General features: G+C 40.4%; 1 protein-coding gene across 9 annotated transcripts in view; it reads right to left on the bottom strand.

Annotated features, from left to right (window-relative positions):
- IKZF1 (IKAROS family zinc finger 1) overlaps positions 1 to 27,994 on the bottom strand; it is a 73,396-nt gene that overhangs the window by 44,794 nt on the left and 608 nt on the right. For 6 of the 9 annotated variants that reach the window (XM_026072095.1, XM_026072094.1, XM_026072088.1 and 3 more), the window contains 2 exons: positions 15,367 to 15,420; positions 7,646 to 7,765 (listed from right to left, as the gene is read on the bottom strand). In XM_026072095.1, coding sequence (XP_025927880.1) covers positions 7,646 to 7,765; positions 15,367 to 15,406 — 160 coding nt within the window. In that variant the 5' untranslated portion in view covers positions 15,407 to 15,420. Of the gene's footprint in view, positions 1 to 7,645; positions 7,766 to 14,438; positions 14,545 to 15,366; positions 15,421 to 27,295; positions 27,664 to 27,994 lie in introns of those variants that run through there. The other 3 variants (XM_026072091.1, XM_026072092.1, XM_026072093.1) reach the window with 3 other exon arrangements.

Below are 27,994 nucleotides of genomic sequence, written 5' to 3'. Positions count from 1 at the left end.
ATCCGCCGCAAGCGCTGCAAAGCGTTTCTGCCTTGGAGGCTCGAAGAAGCCTCACTTAGCTGGCTGAGAGGGACTGAGGGGCAGATCTTGGTCACACTGAGGTAAGTGCTGCTTGCTCCTGACTTCAGGTCTCAGACTCCAAAGAGGAGCTCCCTCCAGCCTCATGCCTTTAGCACATGCAATTCACGGCTGGTTCAAGCCCAGGGAATCCCCTGGCGGCCCAGCTAAGCTGTAAACCCACCAGTGCAAATCCCTCAGGTGGCCCCAGGGACGCGGCGTTTGCTGCAGGATGGAGTCCAGGGAGCTTGCGCCAGGGGGCTGCAAGGCTGCAGGCCACCTGCAGCCAAAAAGGGGCACCGGAACGGGAGCTGAAGCTACGGAAATGGGAGGAGAGGCTGGAAAAACTCAAAACAGTGCCTTGTTCCCAAACAGTGCCTCTGCACAGGCTCCTTACACTGCACCTCTGTCCCCCAGTTAACCTGAAGAGTGCTCAGGCTGAATGACAACTCATGCAGGAGAAAAAGCAAGCCTGCAGCAAGCAGCAAACACCACATAATAATGAATAAAGAGATGGGCAGTGGTGGGAAGGTCCATTCAAGCTCACCATGCAGAGTCATTCCCTTAAAATAAGCTTAGGTTTAGCAAGCTGCAGTTACAAAGGTCCTCCCCAGCTTAAAATATGCCCCACTTCCAGCCAAAGCCCCATGTGTCTGAGCCGTGCTGCAGCCACGGCTGAGATCCTGCTAGATAATTTTAACTCCCGAGCTTGAAYGGGGCTTATCGCTGAAGCACATCTCTTCTGCTCAGATAAAGACAACTTCCTCTAACTGCAGATTAGATCAGCAGGCTCAGTATCCGTACTTAAAAGCTACACTGCTAAACATGCTGCTTGTCTCCAGTTTAAACAACGCTTGCCGCTTTCTCAAAGGCGGAGAAAGGAAACTCGCACAGCTTCGAGGCTTTCCCTGTCCTTTACACTTACACCTTCCCCTCTGAAAACACGGCAACACCCAGCAGGCACTCATGAAATTGGCGGCAGCTCTACAAGCTACACAGTTTTGGAGAAATCAGGGGAAAATAAATAAATAAATAGCTCCACCGGCCACTGCAACTGCAGCAATAGAACCTGTCCTTCTGCTGAACAGGTGAGGAGTGGAAAACCTCCTTGTAAAATGAAATAGAAATTGTTGGAAAAGTACAGCTCTTTTTAGGATAAATTCCGTCCTGAAGGATTGGATTTTATCACTCCCTCTGATTATATCAGGAAGTGAAGTTTTACATGTCTGGTTGCACTGTGGTTCCTGGCCTAGCTTTGCACAGACTCAGTTAACTGAGCTAATACAGTGCTGCATACTCTAGGAGAATGGCAGTTCTCACGGCCAGACCGGCTCACTGTCCCTTTGGAAAAATACTTGCCAGTTTGTTTTGCAAACATTCACCCTCCATTATTTGCAGCAAGCATTTTTAAATTTGATGAAGAATTTGCCTACAGTAAGAAGACTGGCTTTCACCATTCCTCTGAAAATTCAGGCATGTTTTTTTCCTAAGTCATAAGCCATTGCAGAGAGTGGAGCTTGGCTCTGGTAGCATGACAAAAATCCTCAGCTCTCCAGTAGCCCTGTATATTTGGCTCTTCTGCGTCTCATTCTAGCACATTGCTCCACACTGCGCACAAGGAAAACGTATCTTTGAAGGCTGGTATATACCATATATCACATACATCATATATAATGGCATTCATGAAATTTATCATGTGCCTTCTTCCACTAACCCATCCCCATCCTCCTCTATACAAGTCCCCAGAAGAGTTTTGCATAGAAAATGAATATAAACCTGACAGAAATATTTCCTATGTTCCCCTCAAAAACAGAAGATTCATACTGGCAGGCTCTCAGAACATGCTACCTTCTGTCCGTGCTGGGTATTGTACTTTGGGCCTAGAAATGGAAGCTCCAGACCAAATGAGAGGGGAGATTCCCAACTTCCCTATTTTTAAAAGTTCCAAAAATATATCAGTTACAAGTTTTTCAATTCCCTCAGAAGTCTCCTCAGTTGGACTTGCAAGCCCTGCTTCACTATGGAGGTTTATCTGCATACTCCAAACAATTTTTAAAGCTCCCCAAAACATATTGTTACAAATTTTCTCTCTGCTCTCAGGGGCTGAGAGAACTACATTAGGTGAGACTTCATCAGCAATTATTTGTGAAGGCTCATCAGCTCCTACACACTTTCGCACCTTTGAGCAACGGAGAGGTATATCTGAAAGCCGAGCAAGTACAACACATTACACAACCCTCCACGTTACACTATTCCTCTGAATCATGTTATGGCCATGCACTTACATGCCACACGTGCATTTTATTACACATACACAACAGACTACCTTCATAGCCACCAAACTCCTACAGGAGGAGTGTGCAAAGATTTTAGCTATGGCAGTCTTAGCTACCTTGGCCCCCTGCCTGCCCTGCTGAAGAGCCGGGGCAGCAGTGAGCTGAACCTGGCTCTAGCTAGGGGACTGATTTTGCAAGCTGGGGTGGGGCACTTCCCCTTTTGGCTTTTCTCCCTTGTGCCCTCCGTCTGCAGCCTTTCCACACTTTTACTCTGCCTCCACCCTGCTATGTATGAGTTGCAGCAGATTGATGTAATGGCAAGCTGTTGTGGTTGGCCTGGTGGCCCCTCAACAACACTCGTGTCCTTTCTGTCAAATGCTTAAATTCCTTTTAAGGAAATAAAGCACTGAAGCAGCTGAGGATGCTTGCCTGCCCCAGTAACTAGTTACTGGTACAGGTTAGCACCTCTGGATGACTATGGCAGCTAGGGAAAACCCCAGGATCTGAAGGCAACGCTGGGTTCCCAAAGGTGCCAGGCACCGAGGTTCTGCCACTACCAGGGCTTCTGCTTCAATAACTGTGTTATGGGAGAGAGGTAACATCAGTCCTTTTGACACTTGCCACTGGAGAAGTGTCAAAAAGCTCTTTCCTTTTAACTTCTCTCCCCATACTAGTATTCATTATTTTAAACAAATAGTTTCTAACTTCGTAATAAATCTGCTCTCTCTTTTGTCAGAAACATGACCTCCAGGACCACCGTGGCTTGTAACTTTGACATCTTCTGCCAGTTGTCCAACAGTTTCAATCCAATTTGGTGAAGTGAATTCTCCCCATCTCCTCCTCTCAGAAAGAATAATATTTGTATGTGTTATAAATTTCAGGTCCATACTGTAATCTGTGACTAGGGTGATGATAATTTTCTTCAGTAAGAAATCCATGGCTTATGTGTTGGAAGTCTAAAGGGTCATCTTTTGACAGATGTCAGTACAGAGGAGGCCCTGAGCCCACAGCCTCTTTCTGAGGCCAATAACACTGAGCTGGCTTTTTTTTTTTAACCTATCAATGGCCAGTTATAGTATGGGCAGGTATGGATAAAGGAATGTACTGTTTGTTCTTTTAGGCAAATACTACCACTACAACACAAGGCTTTTCCTGCATGAAGTAGGGTCTGCCCTACAGCTAGCTGAATCATTGGCTTTGCACACATGGCTTTAATCAGGATACAGTCCCAGGGCAGAAACGACTCTAACCTGCAACAGCCTACCATGTGCAGGACATTCAGTACTGATTATCCAGTACTGATTATCCACAGAAGATACACGCAAAATTTAACCTGAAACTTGAACGGAGGTAGTGAGAATCAGCAGAAGATATTTTAAAACAGCTTCTATGTTATATATTAAGCATAGGAAATAGAACTGCTTGTCTAAAATAGATTACAAAGCACTAATTCTTAAAGGAATGGGTTTTCAGTGGGATGTGTATTTCTAAATAACTTAGGTCAGGATTTTAAAAGACACTGAGGAGTTTCACGGAACCATATGGATGGTAAAAGAGTCTCTAGTGCCTTAAAGACTTGTGAAAATATAGCCTTTCCCTTGTCTGAAAACCCTCCCAGTGTTTTCTAAAAAAAAGAGATCTGGCAACAGGTGAGGTGGGTGAGTGGATTAAAAAAATAATAACAGAAAAGCCACAGGTGTTTTATCAGTCTAAGAAGGAAATGTGGGAGTAGAGAAGAGGACAAGGAAGGAAGAAGGTCTAGTGGACAAAGCAGCAGAAATAGAGTTTTCAGAAGGAAGCTGCTTAACACATAATGGCATTCTGGGAGTTACAACATTAAAAAGATGGCAAGCTCATCAAGGAAGTAAAGAGATGTAGCAGCGATCAAAGTACATCTTTTAATATGGTTTCGCTTTGCTGTGCTGCTTTGAGGTATTACCAAAAACTTTGGATGGCTTTACTCCCACAGATGACCTTTTCACACCTGTTTATCATTTCTGCAGTGGTCAGAAGCATCTCCTGTGTTGGGTGCCTCTATCTGGGGAGACAACTGAAAGGATGCTTTTCATGAACCTCTGAACACCTCCCTTTAAAATTTGTACCCTGCCTAGTAATTTTAAGTGAGCCACTCAAAAACTGAAGGCACCCAAGGAAAATCTGGGCAGGTGAATTTTGTAGTGTAACTTATAGAGTCCACTGCAGCTTTGTTCTCAGAGGAGAGAAAGATGTTTCAAATGGTTCCTTCTATTAGGTCCATAGCACCAAGTTTAATTCTCAGTCTAGGGTTGGAAGAAGCAAGAAAGGAGATTTCTGAAAACACAAGGGGAGCTAGAGCCTATCATTTTTTTCTAAAAATAACTTATTTTCCCCAATCTTTGACCTTTAAAATGTTAAGTTCATGAAAAATAATTAACCTTTTGACACTAAGGTTAAAGGTTTCATGAAGTGTTACTACAAATGTAAGTAAGCAAATGGTCATTTGAACATTTCTATCTTACAGGCCAATTAAAACTAACAACAGTTTTTTCACCTAATTTTACTAAGATGAGGCAAATAGTTACTCTCTTCCATTTAACAAAATGGCAATTTCCAATGTTAGCTCCATAACCCCAAATGTAAAAAAAAAAAAAAAAATGCTCCAGAGCCTAGTGTCTCTCTTCAACACACGTCTGAGACAAACTAACATGCCTTAGTGCGTGGAGTGAGGACAGCTGATCTTCCAGGATGTTATAGATCAAGTGGGATGTAGTGTAAATCATATGCTGAAATACAGCACAGTACACAGGGGATTCCCTTTGCATGAAGGAAACAGATGGGACATTAGGAAAGTCATATAGAGAAAAATCGTTGCCTGGTCGTATCTGCTCATGTGAATCGCCTGTCAATTACCATAGGCCACAAGTTATCATCCTGCTACAAGGTATATATAGTTGGTGGGTCTTTACAGTAATTTGTTGCCTACCTATTACTCTTCAAACTACCCTTTAAGATCATCCTTTTCTACCTAAGTTCTGTGATAAACAGAGGTGAGAAAAAGATCTTCAGACAGGCTTGGAGATGACAGCATTGCACAGAACACTAAGCCCATCTACGCTGCCATAGGACTGCTAAGATAGAAAGACAGTCCACTGCTTCTCTAATATATCTATGGGGTAATATAGGCCAAACATTCTTGAATATCCTGTTATTAACCTGGTTAATCCCTGACTGGCAAACTTTTATTTCATAACAATCCTTGTTAGCGCTCCAGAATGTGCACAGCAATCGTACCCCTTCTGATATGTTTTGTGCATGTGTTCAGACATGGGTTGTTTTTTTTTTTAATAGGAGAATATAATTTTTCAGTTCAAAAAAATAGGAGAACATAATTTTTCAATTTCAAAAGAAAGTCAGGTGAGGGCTAGAAAAAGGAGTATTAGAAAAGGTGAAAGTGAAGGCAGCTTTACAGAAAAGACAAAGAAGACAAGTGTTGGAGTTGATGCCTACAGTTAAGATCATCCATGAAGTGAAACATAATGAATTGTCTTTGTTTCTGTTGTCTGTGGTAAATGTCTCACTACAACAATGTGACCCTTCTAAACCAAACAGCCATGGCTTGAGAGAGCGGCTGTAGAAAAAGATGCTGAAGTCAGGACAAGGAAAATCTGTTTTATTGCTGGGTGCACAAAGAAAAACTAATGAGGACTCATGGAACTTATTGTATTTAGAATGCCAAGGATAATATTTTCTCTGTCATTTATTACAATAACCTTTAATATCTATTTACTGCATATTAATATATAATTGAACTATTGGGAGAATCATTACATCATCAGCAAATGTAAATCTCATCATTGCTTGTTCTGTATGATATTTGTGAAGGGAAATGAATTCAATGCAAAATGTGTTTATTTGATTTCAAACATGGGATTGTTTTAAATTAAGGGTTGAATATTTTGTAGAGTTTAGCTATTGCGGGAGAAAAGAGGTGTAACTCATTTTGCAGAGTTGGTAGACAAGCAATAAAGGGAAGATTTTGGCCAAAGAAACTTGGTATTGAGAAGCAAAGCACTGCGTAAGCGATCAGATTATTAAAAAGCACTTTTAAACATTAAGGTTTTTCATCAGGTATGTAACTATGCATGTAGGAGCTGAACTTTACACTTCTCTTTTTGGTAACGGGATCAAATGGTAAATAAAGTGAAGGTGCATAAGATACTGTATTTTCTCCTAGTTAGCACTGGGGGTTGGAAGTACGTTCCATTCCTAATGTTGACGTCACTGTGCTATATTACCCTGATTTGGTTATTTCACTTTTTGTACCTTCTTTTCCACCTCCTGTCCTTTACTGGACTTCCCTAGGCTATAACCATTTCAAGTAACTTGCAGTCTTAACTGTAGACACTCTTCTACCCCAGCCCTTGTTCATACTATAGGAATATAAAAGTGAGGAGTAACACTTTAATTTGCAGATAAACAAAGATATTCACTCCCTTTTCCTCTCCTGCTATATTTTTATCATATAAGGCAGTAATCACAGCATTCTGGGAGTCATTATACTTTTTTTTTTTTTTTTTTTGCTAGTAAACAAACATCATGCCCATCAGTAACATCGTCTAGTTTTTCTTTAGTGGGTTATATGTGAGCTAATACATGCAATAGCCAGCAGCATAGCTAGTTCTTGGTGTAGATTCTGGAATTCCAAAGAAGAAACAGGATTTTGCAGAATCATCTCTGAACAATACTTTGTTTTAAGCCAACAGACTTGATCAATTGTGGACACTTACCCAGGAAAACAAAGTTTAAGTGTTTTTTTGAAATTCTTCCAGTTAAAAAAAGGGTAAATGAAGAACAGATATTGTAATCTAAAAAATGTGAATAACATGCATGTTCTAATATGACATTTTGGGAGAAATCTGAACAGGTAACATTCAAGATAACATTTGAATAAATAGCAAAAATAACAACAAAAATACCCAACAGTTTACTGACTTTTTATCAAATCTGAGTTAAGGTAATATTTCATTCCATTTTCTATGTAGAGTGAAAACCATCTGCCTGGGGGGGGGGAATTTCATGCAATCAGTTATGCTTTAGAAATAAGATAAATAGTAGGATCTTTCTAACTTCTTCGGGGAAGAAAAGGCTCACTATCCTTCAAAATGCCTTTCCAAAAGAGAAGGTTGCACAAAAAGTGCTGAACACTTGAGTAATCCTGTGCCTAACCAGATGAAAAGGCACAGGACCTGCCTGTACACCAGCTTGCTATGTAGTACTTTGTTTAAGGTTATACAGTACTAATATTTCTTATCAGAGTGGACTAGTCATCTTACCCAAGACTCTTTCATTCTTAGAGTTCTGCTGTCCTCCAGTACTAGTTGAAAGGTCCTCTGGTACAGGCATAGGTTCATCTGCATCATCTGGGACATCACTAATCGGAGGACTTTCCTTTCCTAGTAGTGAAGAAAGCAGCATCAGTCAGTCATCAGTCATAGCCTCATTTTCAAATAATTGTACAAGCAGAACCATAAACTAAATAAAACTTAGAGAAAAAAAAGGTCAGTTAACAACACTATTAAACTCATGACTTACACAGGACCAAAACCTGCTGTCTTTCTGCAAAAAAAGCTTCTCTGGAATAGAGGGGGAATTGTATTTGTGAAAAGAATGCATGGCCAGTGTCTCTTCCACATTTACTGAAGCTGGCATACATTATCAGCCTTAACCTTTTAGATATTTGTAACGTATACAAATACTTTTTTAGCTGCTATGCTTGGAAGATCCAGTTCAGTCAATGTATACCGAGAGATTACAAGGGTATCAGATGGCTATCTTTTGTAAAAACTCTTCTTTCTTCTATGAATGCTTCTTGAAAGCAAGTCCATTTTTGCTTCAGTGACATAATAAACTCTAACTCACAAATATTCTGGGGCTCTAACAGAACTACTCCAAAAATTTTTTTTTTTTATCTTCAGCAGGCTTCCCTAAAATCCACAGATCAAACTTTGGCTGATTCTTGTGCCTAATGACAATCAAGTGCCTACAGTTCCTGGGACTTCCTAAAACATGTAATTAACACAGGTCAGTCAAAACACGACTTCCAAGGTTTTACGATCTCTTATATGCAAAGAGGAAACAAACCCCAGCAGCTTGTGTACACAAGTTCTGCAGAAGAAACCAGTGTGGTGCTGTTGTGTGTTGTAAGCATAATGGAACTCTTTTAGTGCCAAATGCAACACATTTAGGAAAAGAAGACTCTTGCTAAGTATTGCACTTCCAGAAACAGCAAGGTTTCTTGGTTTAGCCATCAGTCACAGCATACATGTCCTACCCACAGGACCCACCCTGTCTTCCAAAGTTTCTTTTAAAATGCCTTCACACATTGGGAACAAAAACATAGCTTGGACAGAACTACCAAAAGAATTATCTAAGAGATTAGTTTCCCCTACTATTACTAAAAGGCTGTTCTTTGAATTAATAGCAAAGAAGACAATAGGCCCAGAGCAGGATCTGAACTCGGTAATATTGACATAAGACCTGTCTCCAAAATGGAGTTTTTACCAACTTACACTGATACAACCTATTAGTCATCCTGTAGCAATCAGAACTCCATCAGGGGCAGGCATTTTATAGCATAAAGGCCTAGCAAATCAGTGTTTTTTTCTAATGAGCATTCCCTCATTGACACACAAGCATTAATTCATTGTGAAATCAGTTCTCAGAAAAGGAAAAATTAAAACCAACATAGCTTACTTGAGTGATAGCAGTCTGGTGATGGCAGTTATGGATTTGTTCTAGTGTTAACTTACAAACAAAAAAATAGTTTCCTCCCAACCTCCTGGATCAGAAAGCATCATGCTTTCTGATCTGCACCGGTCATGGCTAGAAATGCAGACATACAGGAAATGACAGGTAGGTTTAAGTCACCTTTCACATCATCCCACTCTCTTCCAAAGGCCTGGCAAACTCAGGACTGCTCTCACCTACAGTAGCTGCACAGGCCCCAGTCGTGGTTCCTTCCTCAGCCAAAGAGCAAGGCTGCCCTGTCACGCAATATTTTCCCCATGCGCTGAGGAGCAAGGAATAGAGCATGCGACCAAAACCCTTTTACACAGGGATAATCCTTGCTGTCTCCCTCACAGCACAACAGCATAGAGAACTCAAATTCCCACAAGCATTAAAAAATATACTTGTATGTCCTTGAAAACAAAATAACTTTTTATCTATTAGATCCTTAACTGCCTCTAATGTCCGTAATCTTCTTGCAAAGATCAGCTCCAAATACTTGAAGTAGGATAAATGTGGAGCAAAGTAGTTCGTTTGCACTGTTTAAGTGCACAAATCTAGGTTTAAAGGAATGAAAGTGGGGGAATGTGGACTGCATTTCTTAATGATGCATCTATCAGACTGCAGAATAATCTCCAAAAGGGAGTGGTGGGAGCAGAGTCAGATGAATCATCTAAAACTGCAGGGCCGGAAGGCTCGAGGATAACTAACAAACAGTCCCGCACTGGCAGAGGGGTGGATTATTCCCCAGCCCCCAGCTCCATCGTCTGTGGCATATTCTTAAACCAACAAAATCACAGCCACTGGATGTGTGTGCAACAGTAAAGATGGACTGCATAAAGGAAAAAGAAGGACTATGAATTTTACAGTAGAGGAAGGTAAAAGCAGGAAGTAAGCTCATTAAAACAGTTCTTGCCATTCACTGTTCAGCTTTTTTTTTTTTTTTTTTTAAGAGTTATTCCTGTAGTTTTCTTCGCTACCTTATGGGATTTAAGGAACTTAAAGAACTGCCAACAACTTTTCTGATGCAAGTCCCAGGCTGCCAAGCTGAGCTATATCTCATGGACAGGAAGCAGGGGTGATGAGAGACTGGTTGAACTATTTCAGCCTTTTCAAAAAAAACCCCCCAAAACCAGTAGTTTAATCTGAGGGCAAGGGGCAGTGTGATCAGAATCAGCTTTCTTGACAGTACATCTAGCTTTAGAAAATTGGTTAAAAAGTAATAGTAATTAACAGCCACCTGCAAGTTCCAGGGTTCAAGATGTGCTTCCAGTTACACAAATGCAAGTTCTTAGGCTCTGACTTAGTTTAGATTCAAGAGAACAGTTACCCTAAAAAGCTGAGCGCTTTAACGGTTACAAACCAACATAAACAGATAATATCAGAGGTATAAGATAACGAAAAGCAAACAAAATCAAAACTCTATTAACTCGTAGTTAATCATCCCACAATAAGTAGGATAAGTAGGATGCTTTGAAGATAATTCAAAGCAGTCTTTGGGAACAGAAACATTTTAGTAGGTCAGTACTTTGGCAGTTTATAGTGAACTGTTTAGTTTACTAAACAGATATGGATCTTCTACTTGTTAAATTAAGAGCCATTTGCCCAGATGGCATGAATCAGAGTAGCTCCACAGACTTGGTGGGGCAGAGCTGCAGAAGTTGGAGACCTGGTGGCTCTTCTTTCTTTGAAGGAGACTGCAGTTAAGAAAACTTTACTTAGTAAACTTGGCTTTAATGACTCATCTCACATCACTTGATTTCTTCATGTTGCACATGATAGAGAAATCCCTGCATGCAAAAAGACAGGGTAAAAATAGTGGATTTAAAATAGACATATTTGTGGAGCCCTGTGTCTTAGATTCAGAGCATGATATTCATATTTCATGCCTTAACTACATCTAAATTGTTATACTACAATAAGCTCACTACTGAATGGTAATCTTACAGATATGCAATCTCACTAACACACTTTTGCCAATGAATTTAGAAATGGTAAGGGGGAGACGGTGGGAAAAGTTTCCCATTTAATTTCCAGCAGGCATGTCCAGAATAATAACTGGTTGAAGGGATRCAGCTGAAAAAAAGCTAGTGGCAAATACTGGGGCAAACTGTTAAAATGTCACATAACAGAGCAAAGTACTATAGATTTATTGCATTCCCATTTTACATTTTTTGCTCCAAAATAAGTGAAGCATAATCAGTGCAATCTAACCTCTGGATTTTGGGGGTTTTGTTTTTATAAAGAGCCATCTGACATATCAAATAAAAAAGGCACAGGAGCTTTAGAGGGAAGGCAGAAGACTTTTGGGGTATCAAAGTTCTGTTTCTGGTGCTGCCACTGATTCATGGCTTGCCCTTGGTTAAGCCATATATGCTGGTATTCTCAAGTGCAGGCTATATGATACATTCCCCCAATTCATACTGAAGCTCTGAAACATGGTCTCAGATTTCCAAACACTGCCATTTCTATATGAAAATTGTCACAGACAGGCCTAACCTACCAGTAGTGCCTGGTAGGATCCTCAGCTTCCCCATACTTCAGTTTCCTCACCTGTGCTCTAGTAATTTAGCATAGGCATGAGGAAAGGGAACCAAGTGCCCAGTCCTATAAGGTTTCATGCATCCAAAGTTTCTTCAGTTTTGAGAGCTCTTCAGTTCATGCCAGAGTGGTGTTGCTAACACTACTACTGTTAAAAACAAAGAACAGGATTTCTTACGGAAATTTCAATCACTATCCTTTTACAAACTAATGTTGGGTGTATCTAATGCCTGAGGATTGTTTTGAGTGGAAACCCTAGAGCGACTGAAGAAGTTATGCAAGAAAAACAATATAGAGATTTTCTGGCTTGAAGTCAGAACTCAGTTCATGTCCCATTTTCACTAGTGCAATCTCAGACCTCAAGCAAGCAAGAAGAGAGTCACTCCAGGACAGGAGCCAGACTCTCAGGTGGTATAAAGCAGCCCAGGATACACTCATTTACACCTTCCCAGAATCTAGCAAGAACGGCAAATGCAAAACTCTTCTCCCTGCTTTTGCACAGAGCAGCACAGCCTGGTAGGTGCTAGGGGGATCTTTTTATGTTAGATGTGGAAACATTTGTACCATTTTTTCACCTTCCTTAACTGTTAGGCCCTAGAACTGAGAAAAAAAAAAAAAAAAAAGGGCAGGAAAAATACTGCTTGTTAAGTGAGATATTATCTGTGTTTTCTGATTCTCTTGTATGGGTGCCGGATACCATTTGGTTAAATGTATGTCAGCTCTCTCCTCATTTCAGAACTGCAACTGCTTGCCTCATGAAATATCGCTTTCAGGAGAAAGAAAAAAAAAAGTGTGAACTCTGAGCTGGTCACACGGTATTTCAGTTCCTTTAGGAGCGAGCAAGGCCTTGCTTCCCAGAAGTGGGAATGTCTGTGGGCACATGGGGCCAGGCTCGCTCACACTAGCTTTATGCTTGGGTGGCCCAGCTTGCCCCTGTCGCACCTTGAGTCAGCTACAGCTGCCTAACCCAAGTGGCTGCAAAACGCTGCTTCTGAGCTGAGAGGACTCTTTCTAGAGACCTATTTTATTTCTGGTAAGGAACAAACAAACAACCCCCCATCCCTGCCTAACAAATTAAAAAAAATAAAAATCACACATGCTGGTGAACCAAGTCAGCTAAATCCATTAGCTCRGATAGTAAGCTACCTCTGATGCGCATTAGCCACAGTGCAGGAGAAATGAGTAAAGGTGTTTTTCAGCTAACGTGACAACTCCACAATCCAGAAACTGAACACTGCCAAACTGGTTCCCAATAGATAGCAGGGCCCTCTCGTCATGCAAGGAAGCATCCCAGCAGCATCCAGAAGCCCAGGAGGAGAAGGGGGAAAACTCCTTTCTGAAATTTGCCAGCTTTATGAGAAAGAGGTAGGCAACACCCCTGTACCTTCAGACACTTTACCTGTAAGCTCTAGCAAGAGCTTATGAAGAGCCAATATCTACGGAGCCTAATCTGACCAGCTCCTGTTTCCAGAAGGCTGAGTTCACACACAACTCAGATCAAAAGTGAAAATAAATTTGCAAGCTCTTTGGCTACTTTTTTCCCAAATCCAATAAACTCACAAACTCCGCTCAGAGAAAGCCCCAGATTAAATGATCAGCAGCTCAGTCGCAGGATAGAATAGGAAGAGTCAGTGCAGAATGTTTGCTGTAATGTGCCTGTGTAGGCCTACCTCTTTTGTCAGAGGTAAAATTCCTCTTACTCTGATTCTTTTAAAAGAGACTCCCCTTACCACAAGAGAGTATTATTTTCATCAGTATGATTTGCCACAAATGCCGAAGGGCATAGGTAAAGCACTACAGTGATTCCAATCCTGAAAAACAGAGCTACAAAAAAGTGTGTGTGTGTATATATATAAAATATACATACATAAATATATATATACAATGTATATATACATGCACACACATTCACAATAGCAAAGTTTTTTGCAAATCTTCCCTCTCAAGGGGAGAGGCAGACCATAAAAGTAGTAAAGAGTATGACCTTCTAATCCACTCCTTGACTCAAGACAACATTTTCCACACTACTACTCCTCACATTAAAAAAAAGTAATAAGTAACACCCTCCTGAGAGGCAGCAGGTGTGGAATTCAGATTAACGCCATTGTAAAAAAAAACTCACAAAGGTTAGGTGTGGATATACAGGGGAATAGGCGCTGCCACACAGGAAGAGGAGGTCGGGGCTGCTGCCCCAGGAGCTCATGCAAGGAGCTCTGCAGCACGCAGAACAACTGGACTTGAGTCACTGTGTGTTTCAATGCTTTGAGCAGATCCCCAGCGTTTCGTCCCCATAAAGAGTGGCGGGATTAAAACCCCACTGCTTTTTCTGCTAGAGGAGGACATGCTCCAAACACAGCATGTGTAGGACATGTTATATTTCATTTATAAACTGTTTCAGCTTTCAACAAAACAACAATGTTAAGTATACCCAGGTATAATTTTAAAAATGTTAAGTGGGGAGGGGAGTGCAACATGCCTGCACAGTGCTCACTGGAATGACTTCTCTATACTAAAGGTAGCTGAAAATCTTCTGTTAGAATGAAGGATTATTATATTGTTCTTTCAAACAGACAATGTCTTTGATTTTCAATTTTCAGATGACACAAAAAGTTCTCAGTGCCAAATTTTGAGGAAACTCCTCAACATCTTTATAAAGGAGAGCAGCAGAAAAAAAAAAAAGAAAAAACAAAGGAATTATGTCCATGTATTTCTGGAAAAACCCATGACCTAGCCACCCACACTATACCAGGACCTTCATGATCTCTTACAGTTGGCGTCTAGGTCTTGAACCTACACTACCTGAGAGCTGTCTCTTAAAAGCGAGCCATACGCCCAGTCTGTGTGCCGGAAGGAGGCCTTGGTGAACAGGGCTGGTGTGCTCCAGGCAGAACACTAAAAGTGAAAACTGAAAGCCATTAGCCGTTGCAGCTGTCAGCATATTAGGGAAAAATAGGAAAAATACTAACTTTTTCAATTGCTGGAGCACGACAGTGTAAATAAATAGTTATTATTTTGCTAAATTGCATTACCCATTTGCTAAGGAACCACTTTCCAGTGAAATTAAGAATAAAACCTCCCACAGAAGCATCAATAGGTTGTAATACTTTGCTGAATCCTATCTATACTAGGATAGGGCAAATTTTAGAAACCTAACTTCTCTATAGTTTAAACCTTTTTTTCCAAATACTATTTTCCTGGACAAAAACAGTTAACGCTTGTCAATTAGCATTTTTATATGTCTGAAGTAAAATGTTTAAAGCTTATATGTTTAAAGTAAAGCTTTCCAAAAGCTTTGGAAAAAGTCAAACAGACCTATGCGGTAAATAAAGTTTGTTTGCTTTTAATTAGTATTTGTCCCCCTCCCATCTCGCGAACTTTGTTTGTTCTGTATTTATTTTGTAACAATCAGAATTTTGCTCCCAAAAGAAAGAGTGTAAATGTGCACCTGAGTGTGCTTCAAGGATACACTACCACAGGTCTAATGCAAAATTACTTCTACACTCCTATATTCCCTTGACTTCTTTATTTACCCAGTTCCTTTTAAAAAAATCCATGCACTGCTGGGCTTGATATTAAGTGATATCATTAATTATATCTCAATTCCCACTCTGGTTTTAAAAAAGACCCAAAGCAATTTTATTGATAACAATAAAAACATTACACTGGGCTAGAAAGATGAGCAGGAATTTAGGATTTTCTTCATAGATGTATTCCTTAAGAACCTCACCTGAAACCTGGGACATATCTTGAGCCTCATCTGTTTCCATTTTCCTCAAGTTATCTGAGAAGAGAGGAAGAGCCTTAAGTTAATGCAAAATAACATGCACATATACACACACACAAAAAGAACAAAACCCGCACACAGAGAGAAGGAGAAAGAAGACGAAGGGTAAAAAAAAAACCCTTTGCTATTTAACTATAAGATTATCTGGGAAGAATAATGTATTTTTCTCTTTATTTCCTCCCCGCATACTTGCTGGAGTATCAGACTGGCACAGACCTTGATCCTTTTAAAAACAGCATTACAAAGATTTATAAAAATATCATTAGAAGCACAGGAGGACCAAATTTGTTATTTATTGTTAATTTCCTACTGCATAATAACCCAAAATGCAAACTGACTGCAACAAAATTAAGCAGAAAATTAAATGGCCCTGGGTCATTGTAGGCACAGAATTCATTCTCTTGGTTGATCCATAGTTATGTTCTTTCTAATTTACTGAGCATGCATCGATGAACCTTGAGTCAGCTTGGTGACACGTGTACAATCAGCAATCAAAAAACGAAGCAATTTGCTGAAGAATGTCTCATTTACCCAGGCAGAGCTGCATATCTGAGCAGCAACCGCCACTACCGCCATTAATAATGAATACACCTCCAGCAGGAGCAGATGGGCAAAACAGCAGCTTCAGGCTTTGGCCCCTCGCTCAGCCGCGAGTCCTTCCTTCAGCCTGCACCAGCTTTCTGCTACGCAGGGAGAAGTAGAGCTCCCTAAAATAGCGAAACAAGCCCAGGAGAGAAAGGGAACCCAGGCCTTCCTGTTTTGCTGCCAGATGGCTGGCTCCACGGCCTGGTAAGTAATACTGGGAAGCTCCAGCCCCGCTGTTGCAACACATAATGTTCTGAGGAGCAAGCTACCAGTGACCACAAACACCAGGGAGAAGCAGGCGGAGGCTCAGTGGGGTAGAAATAACATTCAACTTTTTGCTTGGAGCACAGCCCTGCAAGCCCAGGGTCTCCAGCGGCCGTGGTGGCCAGCTGCTAGGGCCTCGGATAAAAAACACCCACCGGAGCAGGCAGTCCCAGCGCAACTTGGTCCCGGTCTCTCAGCACGGCGTGGGCAGCTGAGGCAACCTCGTGTGGGGAGGGGGGGGRAACCGCTATGAACTCTTTGTTCAGCTATGAAATCCTGGGTCGCACCTTTAGCTGGGGCGACTGACTTCACAGCATGCCAGCAGATGAGCTGGTCCTTTGCTGTTCCTGATAACTGAGATACCTCCCCCATCAGCCCCATTTCCTGGGATGAAAGAAGATGAATTTGCTTGAGGGTTGGAAGCAGAGGAGGATGTGGTCTGGGATCCTATAGAAAGGGTACTAACATTATCTTCATTTTTTCAGCCCAACTTGCATGATTTATTTCTTTCAAGCCTTCAGCCTGCTACCCAGCAAACTGCAGAGGAAAAGCAAAACAGCAGTGGTCATATTTATGCATCGTAAAAGTTTTATGGTCTCTTTGCTTGCCTCTGAATGTGGTCAGTACATCTGAGATCCAATATTCTGCTGTCCCCCTTGCAAGAGCAGGCTTTCCTCATCGGGTCAATGATAAACTTGCAAAAAAAAGAGTGCAGGACTGCAGACAGATAGGCTGGGGAACAGGATTTTGCCTCTGCAGTTTGCTAAAAAGATCTGTATTCTCAGAGAACATCCTGCCTACTGTACATGAACCATAGCACTACTTAACATTCAGTAATGCTCTGTTTTGCTTTATTCTCGTCTTAAACTTTAATCCCAGACAAAGCAATTTGTTTAACATTTATATATAATTCTCAGAAATGATTGCAGCCATGCAAAAAGCCTCCTACCACCCAGCAATTTGCATCAGTTCCTATGGGACTAAAGAGCTTTCAGTAGGTCCACTTTTCATAAAGAAGTTGGTGGGAAATGCAGCTTCTCTTGCAGGAGGGAAAACCCAGCACCTTCCTATAATGGCAGCCTGTTCAGTTACTGGAAATGCAGCGTATTTATGGCAGGTGGTACAGTACAAGTGCTCAGCATAGTCCCTTATTTCTCCTGCAAGTCTGACTGAACACAAAGGCAGAAAAAATCATGCCTGTGCATCTATTACCATCTCAGAGGGTCACCTGGCTACTATTAATCAGTTGATTAATACACATTTTTCCACAAAGTACAGTGAACCCCAGCCAACCAAAGAAAGCATCCCAAGAAAACATACACAAGAAGGGAATCCCATACACAAAGGATACTTTATTCCTGTTGCATCCTGCCCTTTTGCTATTCCTAGGGCTTCAGCAAGAATGGAGGGGACAAGGGGAGGAGGAGGTGGCAAAGGAGAGTGTTTCTGCTTCAGGGAATCCACAGGGTTTGTCATTTTTTTGCAGAAGAGGATATTTAAAGCCAAGGTTCTCTTTTAGTATTCCCAAATTTATCTGCCTTTGGTATAACAAGACTTACCCTCAGCATTTCTGCAACTTAAGCAGCACACTTCTAAGTAGTACTCCTTCCTGCCTTTTGCTGCCAGCAGATGAAATTCAGTTTGCGAACACCTCTGATTTCTTAAATGGGGAGGTAAACTGGAGTACAGATTACTATTATCTTTTAACGGAATTCTCCCTGGCTTGCTTTGTGCAAGGATCACTGCCTGTCCTAAAAGAGATGCCCTCAGTTCTCAAAGAGACTTCTTTACAGTTTATCCTTGAATTAGGTGATTTTAGGACATTCAGCAAAGCTGATCCATTTCCAAGGGATGTAAAATGAAAAACAGAGCCGGTGGAAAGGTGAGGCATGGGGCTGCAGGGGAAGACTTTCTTCCCCTCCTCAAGATCACTTAGAACAATTAAGTATGGTTCCTAAACGCACATTAAGATCCACAAGCGCTGAGAACTTGGATTAAAAAAAAAATTATAGAAAACATCCTAAAAGGTTTAGAACCCCTCCCCTCCCGCAGAGGAAAATTCTACCATAATGCTATATTACTGTATGCTTCCTGGCAAATCCCAGTGAAATCCCAGCTAACTTCAAGGTAGGGCCCAAGCCAGCAAGGAGTACATGATAGGCCCCCAGTGCTGCGACGACAACAGTGCGTTGGTTTTGCCTCCACAACTGTTAAAAGGGTTTTCAGCTCAGACTTAGGCACAACATGCTTTGGGCTAAATTTTGCTTTAAGTGCTAAAAATACAATTTACCAATCTGAGTGTGGCACAGTAGGTTTCTGAATGGGAAACTATGACCTGCTTTTGCCTCCCTTTCCCCCTCTGCTCTGGGATCACTAGAAACTTTGTCACTGACTTCAAAGAAAGCAAGAGTTAGCCCTATGTACACACATCAGGATTTGCACCAAAGTATCTATTTGATATCAGTTATGTAAATTAATAGTTCTTTACAAGGATTTGTCTAAAAGTACTTAATTGGAATGACATGAGACCCTAAATAAGCACCAGTTTTGGCAAGAAAAAACTGTTTTGCAGTTTTTCATTGTAAGTTGTATCTACAGGGTCGAAGTTATCACTAGCATAAGAACCGTGCATGGCTTCACTGTCTTCAATATAGTTGTATCTATTTATGTTAGAAGGTAATTTAGGCCTTTTTTTTTTTAAGCCTCAGAGCCCAAAGTTAGAATTCAAGAGCTGGGTGGGTGGCTGACTGAAGCAATCTTACTGTCAAATGCTGAATACATATAGCTCTCATTTATGGCAGGAAAGGGATGAGCACGTAGGTAATATAGACTTTTTCTTCTATTTAGGACACCAAATAACTTCAAAGTTTGGCTCCTATTGAAGTATATACAGTTTCCTTTAAAATATGTAAAATATGTAAAACTACTTCTTCAAGGCTTTTCAGATACAGAACTTAAACCTGGATGTTTTCTTCTTCACAATTCAGATATCAGCTTGCAGAGGAAGCTACTATAATGCTTTGTGAAGAATTAAATGTTGCAATCTTGAGATCCTGAGCTAATTAATAGTAAACATACACTAAACCTGAAAGGCTATGTTGATTTTGTTTTAAATAAGGAAAAACCTAACTGACCATGCCCACACAGAAAGGTTGGATTTAAATATTCAGAGTTTGTCCAGGTTGCCATCCTGAGCCCTAAGAAAAATTACATGTGATTAATTTCCCTCCTTGCAACTCTACAATACAACTTGTGCTATGTCTTAAGAATATATTGAAATAGGCCCCATGAATCACTGAAGCGCTACTCAGTTTAAATCTGCTGTATATTACAACCAGAAGTGAATCTGGGACCTTTTAGGATTCTGGGTGTAAAGAGGAAGAAGTCATTGCAAGGTTAAGATTTTCTAATCCTTCAGAATACAGCAAATTAATTCTTTGCAAGTCTTGGTTTATTATTTCATCTCTTGTTTTACAAAGCAAATTCAAAAGTAAACCTCCTTGGCAAGAAAACAAATGCTTAGCATTTATACAGTGTTTTATCAATTCAAACAAATGTATAAGCATGTCAGTCCTTCCACAAACCTGCTCCCACTGAAAACAGTGGGAGTTTAGGATATTAGAACATAGCAGAATAGGGCCATTGACATAATCCAACACAATSACCTAATCCAATGCCAAAGGTTAACTTTTTTCTTCTTTTTTTTCCCCCTAGCTATGCAGTTACTGACTTCTCTGGGACAAAACATGTGCTTCACACAAAGCACAACGGGACCTCACTTATGGTATGGAAATGCAATCAAAAGTTTTGACATTTGACATTTGTGGAGTTACTTTGGACTTAGACCAGCACACCTAAACTCAGAGCTGGCCTTGTTTGTAGGTGCGGCTCACTGAGTAAGCGGAAAGGTCCCTGCAGGAACACTACTGTCTTGAGTAGACCCCTCCGGGGTCACATACACTTTTACATGAAGCATTAAAGCAAAAGAATATGAGCTTTCGAAAAGTTTGGAGGGGGACGAGAAGGACTTTCTACAAGGGATATGGGTTCTGCAGGTGCTTTTGAAAATACAAAATGAGAGTGGGTCGTGCGTTCTGCCGTGGCGGTAGCTTGGGTTAACTGCAATAAAGCAAACGAGCAGGCGAAACCCGGCCTTGCCTCCACAGCAGCCACGGGGTGAAGGCTGATTTTGCAACCCCTCCTTGCGCAAGCTGCCCCGTGGCAGGAAAGGGGACCGCTCGCACAGGTCAGTGGAGCAGCTGGCTCTAACTGAGCACTTGTGTGAGAGCGTGTCTCGGTTTTGTGGTCTTATATCTCATTGGCTCCTAAGCATATGGACTAGAGCTTTAGCAAACAAAAATCCAAACCAATGACCAAAAAACAGAAAGCCCCAAACCACTGCACAACCTAAACTGAAGCAAAGACCCTAAGATGAGTCCTAGATTCAGCCACCCAAGACATACAAAGAAGTTTTTTTTTTTTAAAAAAAAGGGTAAGGAAAAGGCTGCAGCCTGAAAAAAACACGGTAAAATTAAACAGCTACAACACTTAACATATCTGAAAGCAGAATTTGCACATTAACAACAGGGGAGGAGTGATATGTATGCTGTGTCATTCTGTTTTTTTCTTTTCTTTTCTTTTCTTTTCTTTTCTTTTCTTTTCTTTTCTTTTCTTCTTTTTTTTTTTTTTAAAGTCAGAAGTTGCATCTACCTGCAAAACTAGGATACAGCTACATTTCTAATTGTATTGAAGGGTCTTGACCTACACAGTGGAACTGAGCCCCTCACATCCACTGAAGTTGATGGGTTTGAGCCAACAACCAAGAGAGAGGATGAATAAAAAAACCCCTTGTAAAAGATTTAACCTATACTTTAATCTTAAAAAGGACATAATCTAACATTTTTTTAAATGGACTTTTACCTTCACATATGAATATGCTGCATACGAATGAGCACAAAACCGGAAGGCTGTTAAGTATGGGTAAAAGGTAGTGTGTATTGCACAACCGGTGGAAATACTTGAAGAAAATTGCTAGAATCCTACAAACTAGTTTTAATTAAAAGTGTTCAATATCTCAGCAAGCAGCTGATAATTAGCTTTATTATTGTAATTTAATATGCTAGACTTCACAATCTCTGTGAATGACTCTACTTTAGAACCATTTTAATTCTATTTTTAATTTCTGCCTCATCACACTACTCAATGTAAATAATAACTATGAAGATGAGAGGTAGTCCTCTCTGAAAACTAAAAACTGAGTGTCATAGTAAGCACTTCAATGTCCTTCCATTTCTGTTAAAAAAACAAAAACAAAAACAAAAACCCTCCAGGTCTTTTAAAAGACTGCTGCATTAAAAAAAAAAAGGTTAAACCTAAGAGGATCAATTTCTTTCCCTTTATTCCCCTCCCTCTTACTCGCCACTAATTCCATATTCAGCATTTTCTATAAAGTCTAGGGAGATATTTAGTTTTTTCAGTCATTCCTCTATTCCTGCCTGGTGTAAATTCTGGTTAGCTATATGAACTGACAATACAATTATGAGCATACTGTCAAATTTCAGTGGAGAGCTCCTGTCTACAAAATGAAGGAAGCACTGTAATTCAACACACAAGATTAAGAAAAGAACTCTGCTAACAGTGCAGATTTGAAACATTTATGTCTGGCACATGTAAAATTAATTTCCCTGTTAGTGAACAATTGTGAGGGTATAAAAAAAGTTGTCTCAAAGATCCTACGTAATTCTCAGTTCTTTGGGAATTCTTTGTAAAAGCACTGACAAATGATGAAAAGTGTATCTTGCATGCATATATGTATTTTCCATATGTATCTTTACTAACATCCTACTGTATTTGAGCTATATTTATGTAAATATTCCCTGTTAAGGGAGATAATAAATCCCTTTTTATTAACTTTGTGTGCAAATTACTGGACTTGATATCCTTGCAAATAGGAAAAGGGTTCTTTCTTCAAGTTTCTGAATTGCAACCAGAGTCATTAAAAATTGCTTGCACAATATCAGAAAAATATGAAGGCAATTTTCCTAATTAAGGCCACTTTTTATTAACTCATTAAACTCTGTCACCTTTCTTCACTAAAAATCAAGCAGAAAAGAGAAATAAAATCACCATGACAAAGAAAATGCACACATTTCCATCATATAAATAAACTGACAAAAAAGGTGAGCTGTGTAAATTAAGGCACTCAATCTAAGAAGGGAGCACACTCGCAAGCGACCAAATTCAGCTCTTGGTTATTCTTTCAGAGCTCTCACTCAAGAGAAGGCAAGCAGCAGAGGCAGAACCGTACTTTTTGTATCCAGATATACATGATTTAAAAGCACAGAATGTCTTTAGCACAGCATATCTAAATATGCCATAGAAAAAAAATAAATGGATCTCTTTATGCCTAGAATTTTTATTTCCAAGTATCCCAACAATACATCAGTAGTTTGTTTGATGTGTCCAAATTATAGTAGTTTTCAATAACTGTTTCACGATCACAGAATTGCTTCCTAATTTCTCTTCTAAATATTCAAGCTGATACAGATTATTAAAGGACATTATGAGCCTGAATAAACATATTAAGGATCTGTGTGCGTAGGGGGGTGGTGGTTGATAAATAAAGCTAAAAATAACTCCTAAAATTACTATAATTGAAATAGCAAGTTTCTCCAGACTACTTGCTTCAGTTAACTAACTCTGCTTTTGCCAATATTTTGTACCCAGTGTACTACTGGCAATTCCAGCTTTATATTGCAGTTGTTCCACTGTTCTCAGTGAGTTGACACAGGTGGAAAAACGCAGCAAATGCAGCAGGGAATCAGACCTATCATACAGAGCAAGTTTCTCTTTTACTGAGAAGTCTAGAACAACTGGGATCAGAAGAAGAAATTTAACTCTTCCATATGAAATGTACTTCAAAATAAGCTAAAGAAGTGGACACCTTCCATTGCTTAAAAAATTATGACGACTTCAGTGTGATTGCCCTTCAAAAAATGCAGTCAAAATGGCCTTTCGAGGCATTTATACTAGAAGCACAAGTGTGCCAGGCAGGTCCCAGTCCTGCACTGCCCCGTCCGCATGAATTCCCAACGGTGCAAATAACATTAAGAATACGCACATATCTTTTCAGGACTAGGACCTACATTTGAAGTCACTGCACTGTGTTGGCAGTGACCTGCTCGCTACAGAAAATCTCTTCTTGTTCATGAACTTTAGAAGCATTAAGGAAGGTGTGTCTTAAAGGAAAAGGGTGGGCTGACATTGCTGGGTTTTTAATAAAGTTGCATCACAATGTAAACCCTGGAGGTAAAATAATTCTGCTTAAATTTAGGGAGCAAACAAAATGCTTGTCGAGTCCAAGCTGCCATTATGCTTACATATGGATTACAGACTTAGGGACAACAAACTGTAGTTGACCTTGGAAGCAGGGAATTTCCTGGTTGAAGCCAGTTTTGCTGGATAGCCACTAGGGAGACAAACTTGGGATGAGTGGAAGGTATTCAAAGTCGCCTCTTGTTTAAAAATCTCCATAAAACTGACAAGATCTAGGCTGCCTATCCTGCCTTGAATGAAATTCACTCTCGTCTCTACATGCTGTTCCTCTCTAGCAGGAAAGCAATCTTTGGATTAAAGAAAAAAAATATAGACGAGGAACAAACCTTTTATCTTTTAACTCTTGCACTGAGTTGCAGGCATTTAAAAAAACGCTTCCCAAAGAATACCACTCCCCTAAAAATTGACAAGAGTCCTTACCTTCCACTTTTCAATTGACACAAAATATTCCTGGTGTTCTTCTAAGTATTTCTAGCAAATGCATTTAACCCAATGGTGTCTGTCCAGTAGTGCAGCCTCCTCYGTTCCCTTTTCTTTTTTGGAAAGGGTTCTGAGAAGAAAAATTGTTCCCAAACCTTTCTTCTGTATGATTTTATACTTCCTAGAAAAGTGGGGTTTGTCACTAGCTTGAAAGGGGAATTCCATAGGAGTCCATTACCATGTCAGCAGCATATCCCTCTTTACACACATAAAGATGAAAACTTKTTCTAAAGGTCTTATTGCTACTACACTACATTTTACTACCTTCCTTTGGTCTAATTATATTACTTTTAATAATAGTAGAAAATAATGACTGGTCAAAATGTAATCAAGTACATATGTGAACCTTGAATGTAAAACAAGAAAATCCACTGTGGACCTAGCTCTTTTTGCACATAAAATATAAGGGGGGAAAAAAAAATCCCACAGGTCTTCAGTGGAAGTTTTTCCTGACAAAGAACCACAAAATTAGGCTGTGATCCATGACTTTTGATATCCTCTTGACTTTTTTTATAAAAAAGTTGCCAAAAATGATCTGCCAGAATAGCATACAACTCATTACGTCCTTCCTTGTTTTCTGCTTCTTAAATAGGAACTAGACCCATTTCCTCGTTTTCTGTAAGATTGTACTGTTAGTGTAAGAAATACCTAAGCTCAAATAAAATATTTCTGGAAATATTTTTGGCTTCAATTTGGAGTTACCCGATTTTAATGATGAGAAATAAGTTTTACATTATTGTAAAACTCTGTGGATTGATTCTCCACTTACATTTCTGCAAAGCTGTGCAGTGGAAGTGGCAAGCAAACCAGGTTTTTGGTGTTAGTGTCCACAAGGGAAAGGAAAACTGCTACAGTAACACTGAGGAGGAGACTATTGCATTTTTATTGTATACTTCATGTAACATGAATGACAAATGTATCATTCATGCTCCTACAGTGAAACATCCAACCAGAGTATTCCCAGGGAGAACACTGGCAGCAGGGAGCCAAGGTGGAAAGCTCAGGTGCATGACAAGCTTGCCTTTCACTCTATTGCAACTCCTATGTCGGTGACCTACTCAAAATGCAGTAACCCACTTTGCGCCCTTGGAAATAGGTAACCAAACAGAGAGCTATCTAGCTGGGGTAAATGATGCACACAGGATCAACGTTTAAGCTTCTCCAGTGCCTGTGGGCACAAACGACAAAGAGGCAAGCACCCTACTGAAGCCACCCAAGTCCTATAGTGTATCTTCACATCATTATATTGGGCCAGACAGATTAGTGATCACTGTTCAATTAACTGGGTCCACCAGTCTATGCTGACTGCACGAGTACAGTTACTAGAATTCCACATTATGCCGCTGCCCTTCTATCACTTCCTCTAGAAGTTACACCCAGAAAGTAGATTATTGTTGTAGATATCAACGTATTAGGTTTGAAATCCTGTCTCCTGAGGGGACAGGTATAGGACTTCATTGACTTCGGTATGGTCAGCCTTTTCACTCAAAGTGTGAGCTTGCCTTTTCCTTTGCTTTTTATCTTAAATTATCTTAAATAAATCATCTCAAGGGTTATCATATTTACTTCTTATTTTGTTAGACTTAAAATATATCAAATTCTGGGTTTCAGTTAGTTTTCTCTAAAGGGAAATCTTAATTAATTTTTTTATTAAAAAAGAGAACACACAGATAATCACCGATATTAATATTTGTGACAAAACCTTTAAGGCTGGATGTGAGCCTGGGATCACAGAAACATGAACCAAGGGGAGTGCAGAGTTCTGCAGCATTTTGGACACTTCCTCCACCCAGTTCTGCTAAGGGAAACTATCATTTTAAGAGTTCTGGGTCTTGCACATAGCATACACTTAGTTCCTAATGTCCGTATGCGGCAGTTTCAAAGGCTTTGATACAGCAATAAGGCATACATCCATCAAATGAAAACTTGAAAGAGCTTTGTTCAGGATTGAAGTGTCTTTTTTGGKGGGGGGGGGTAGGGTGGGGAGGGAAGGAAGGGGGAGAAGGGCACACTTAGGAGCCTATGCAGTATATCATGTATTTTTTAATTTAGTTTTAAAACAAACATTGATAAGTTAAAAGCAAAGCAAAGCATGTCAATACTAGAAAGAAGCTCCTGCACGGGAGAAATAGCACCTTTTGGAAAAGTCACATAATAGAGAATGACTGTGTACAACTGTTACATTAACCCATGAAGAGGAATTGCCTTAGCAGGGCAACATAAACATCCATTCTTACTTTTTGTTTTAGTACTTCCCTCATTAGAAAAGAGAAAGAAGATTAAGAAAAAATAAAGTTAACTAATGTTTAAGAAATTGCTTGCAAAAATCAGAGACAACTATATTGTCACATAATAAAGCTACTCTATCCTTAATTCTGGTATTTCACTAAGACCCTGAACCCCTTAAACCATGCAATTCAAAAGCAAGGCAAAAGCAGTGCAGCAAGCTAGTCACAGCATTCCCCTGTTTAGTTGATTCATATCAAGTCTTTCAGAGTATCTGGAAGGATTTTTAGTATTTATTTCTAAATGCAATATATTCAGATGCTTTTTCATTTCAATGGTCATTTATAATATTTAATAGACAGCCATACTATCGGCGCTCAAGTGTGCATATGAGTAACAATTGATGTGAGCAGTCAATTGAAGCTAACAGAGTGTGTCTTTTAAAGGATTTGGCCCTTACAATGCATTACAGCTTTTAATTTCAAAAGTAAATTATTTAGCTAAAGTTTAGCAAACGGTAGAGTTTAGGACCATCTTTAGTAAAGATAGAATCATGAAATAAGCAACGTATCTATTCTTGATTTATTTTTATATATATATATATATATATGTTTTTGACTGCTGGAAAGTAGATGCATATGGATGTAACCTTTGTGGCATCCAGCTACTGACAAGAAAACAGCTACTTAGGAAGCTCTCATTCCAATTTTTGATCCCTTTGAAAATGCCACTTGCACTTACACATTTAAGCAGACTCAGTGCAAGAAAAAAAAGAAACATCATTTTACACTTTTCCACTACTAGCTGAAACCAGCGGCTATACTGGTCTAAAGATTCTTGTGTATCACAAAACATCACTTTTTTGAGATAATTTGCGATCACAAGCTGCAAACTGGTACTGACACAGTATTGCCAGGATGCTAACTTTAAAAAAATTTGGCAAGCAGAATGCTTTGCACAAAGTCTGGCAGTGTTACCATACCTTCTAGACCAAGGTAGCACAGTAATCCAAGTAGTAACCGAGCTTCTCGAAGCGCAAAATTAAAAGTTTCCTGAGAATCAACTGCTGCGGTGGGAAGTCGTTTCTTCACACATGCAGTTCCTAACTACACGCATCTTCTTTAAAAACGACTACGGAGCCCAACAGTCACGTTACAACGAAGGTAACTTTGCGGAGCGGCGCGAAAGGAAACCTCCAGCTGTGACAGGCAGCATCCCAGGGAAGCAAACTTCTGGGGCCGCCGCTGCTTGGGAGCCAGCGACTTCTCCAGCGACACCGCCTCCCTCAAACGCAGGCAGGCTGCTAATTTAGCGAGCGCCTGTAACCTCGGTGCCCTCCTCCTGCACACTGCGGGCACGGACGACCCGAAGCGGCGGGGCGGGCGCGGGGGCACCGCGCGGCGGCCGGCAGCGCGCTGCCCGGTGCGGCTGCGCTCCCCAGCGGGGCTGCGCCGCCCCCCGCTCGGCGCCCGGGACCGCTTCTTCTGGCCACCTCCGCGCTCGCACGCGGCTCCGAAATTTTAAGGAAACGCTCCAAAACATCTACATCTCTTTTAGACTTTTTTTTATATATAAAAATTGCAGTATATTTAAATGAAAAGGGGAGGGGGGAGGGAAGGAGAGAGGAAAAAGGGTGGGAAACCTGCCCGCGGGACTCGGCCGTCTCCCACTTTCCGCTGCC

Source organism: Apteryx rowi, unplaced genomic scaffold (assembly GCF_003343035.1).
Source record: "Apteryx rowi isolate R43461 unplaced genomic scaffold, aptRow1 scaffold_337, whole genome shotgun sequence".
NCBI lineage: Eukaryota > Metazoa > Chordata > Aves > Apterygiformes > Apterygidae > Apteryx > Apteryx rowi.
This window is presented reverse-complemented; position numbering and strand designations above follow the sequence as displayed.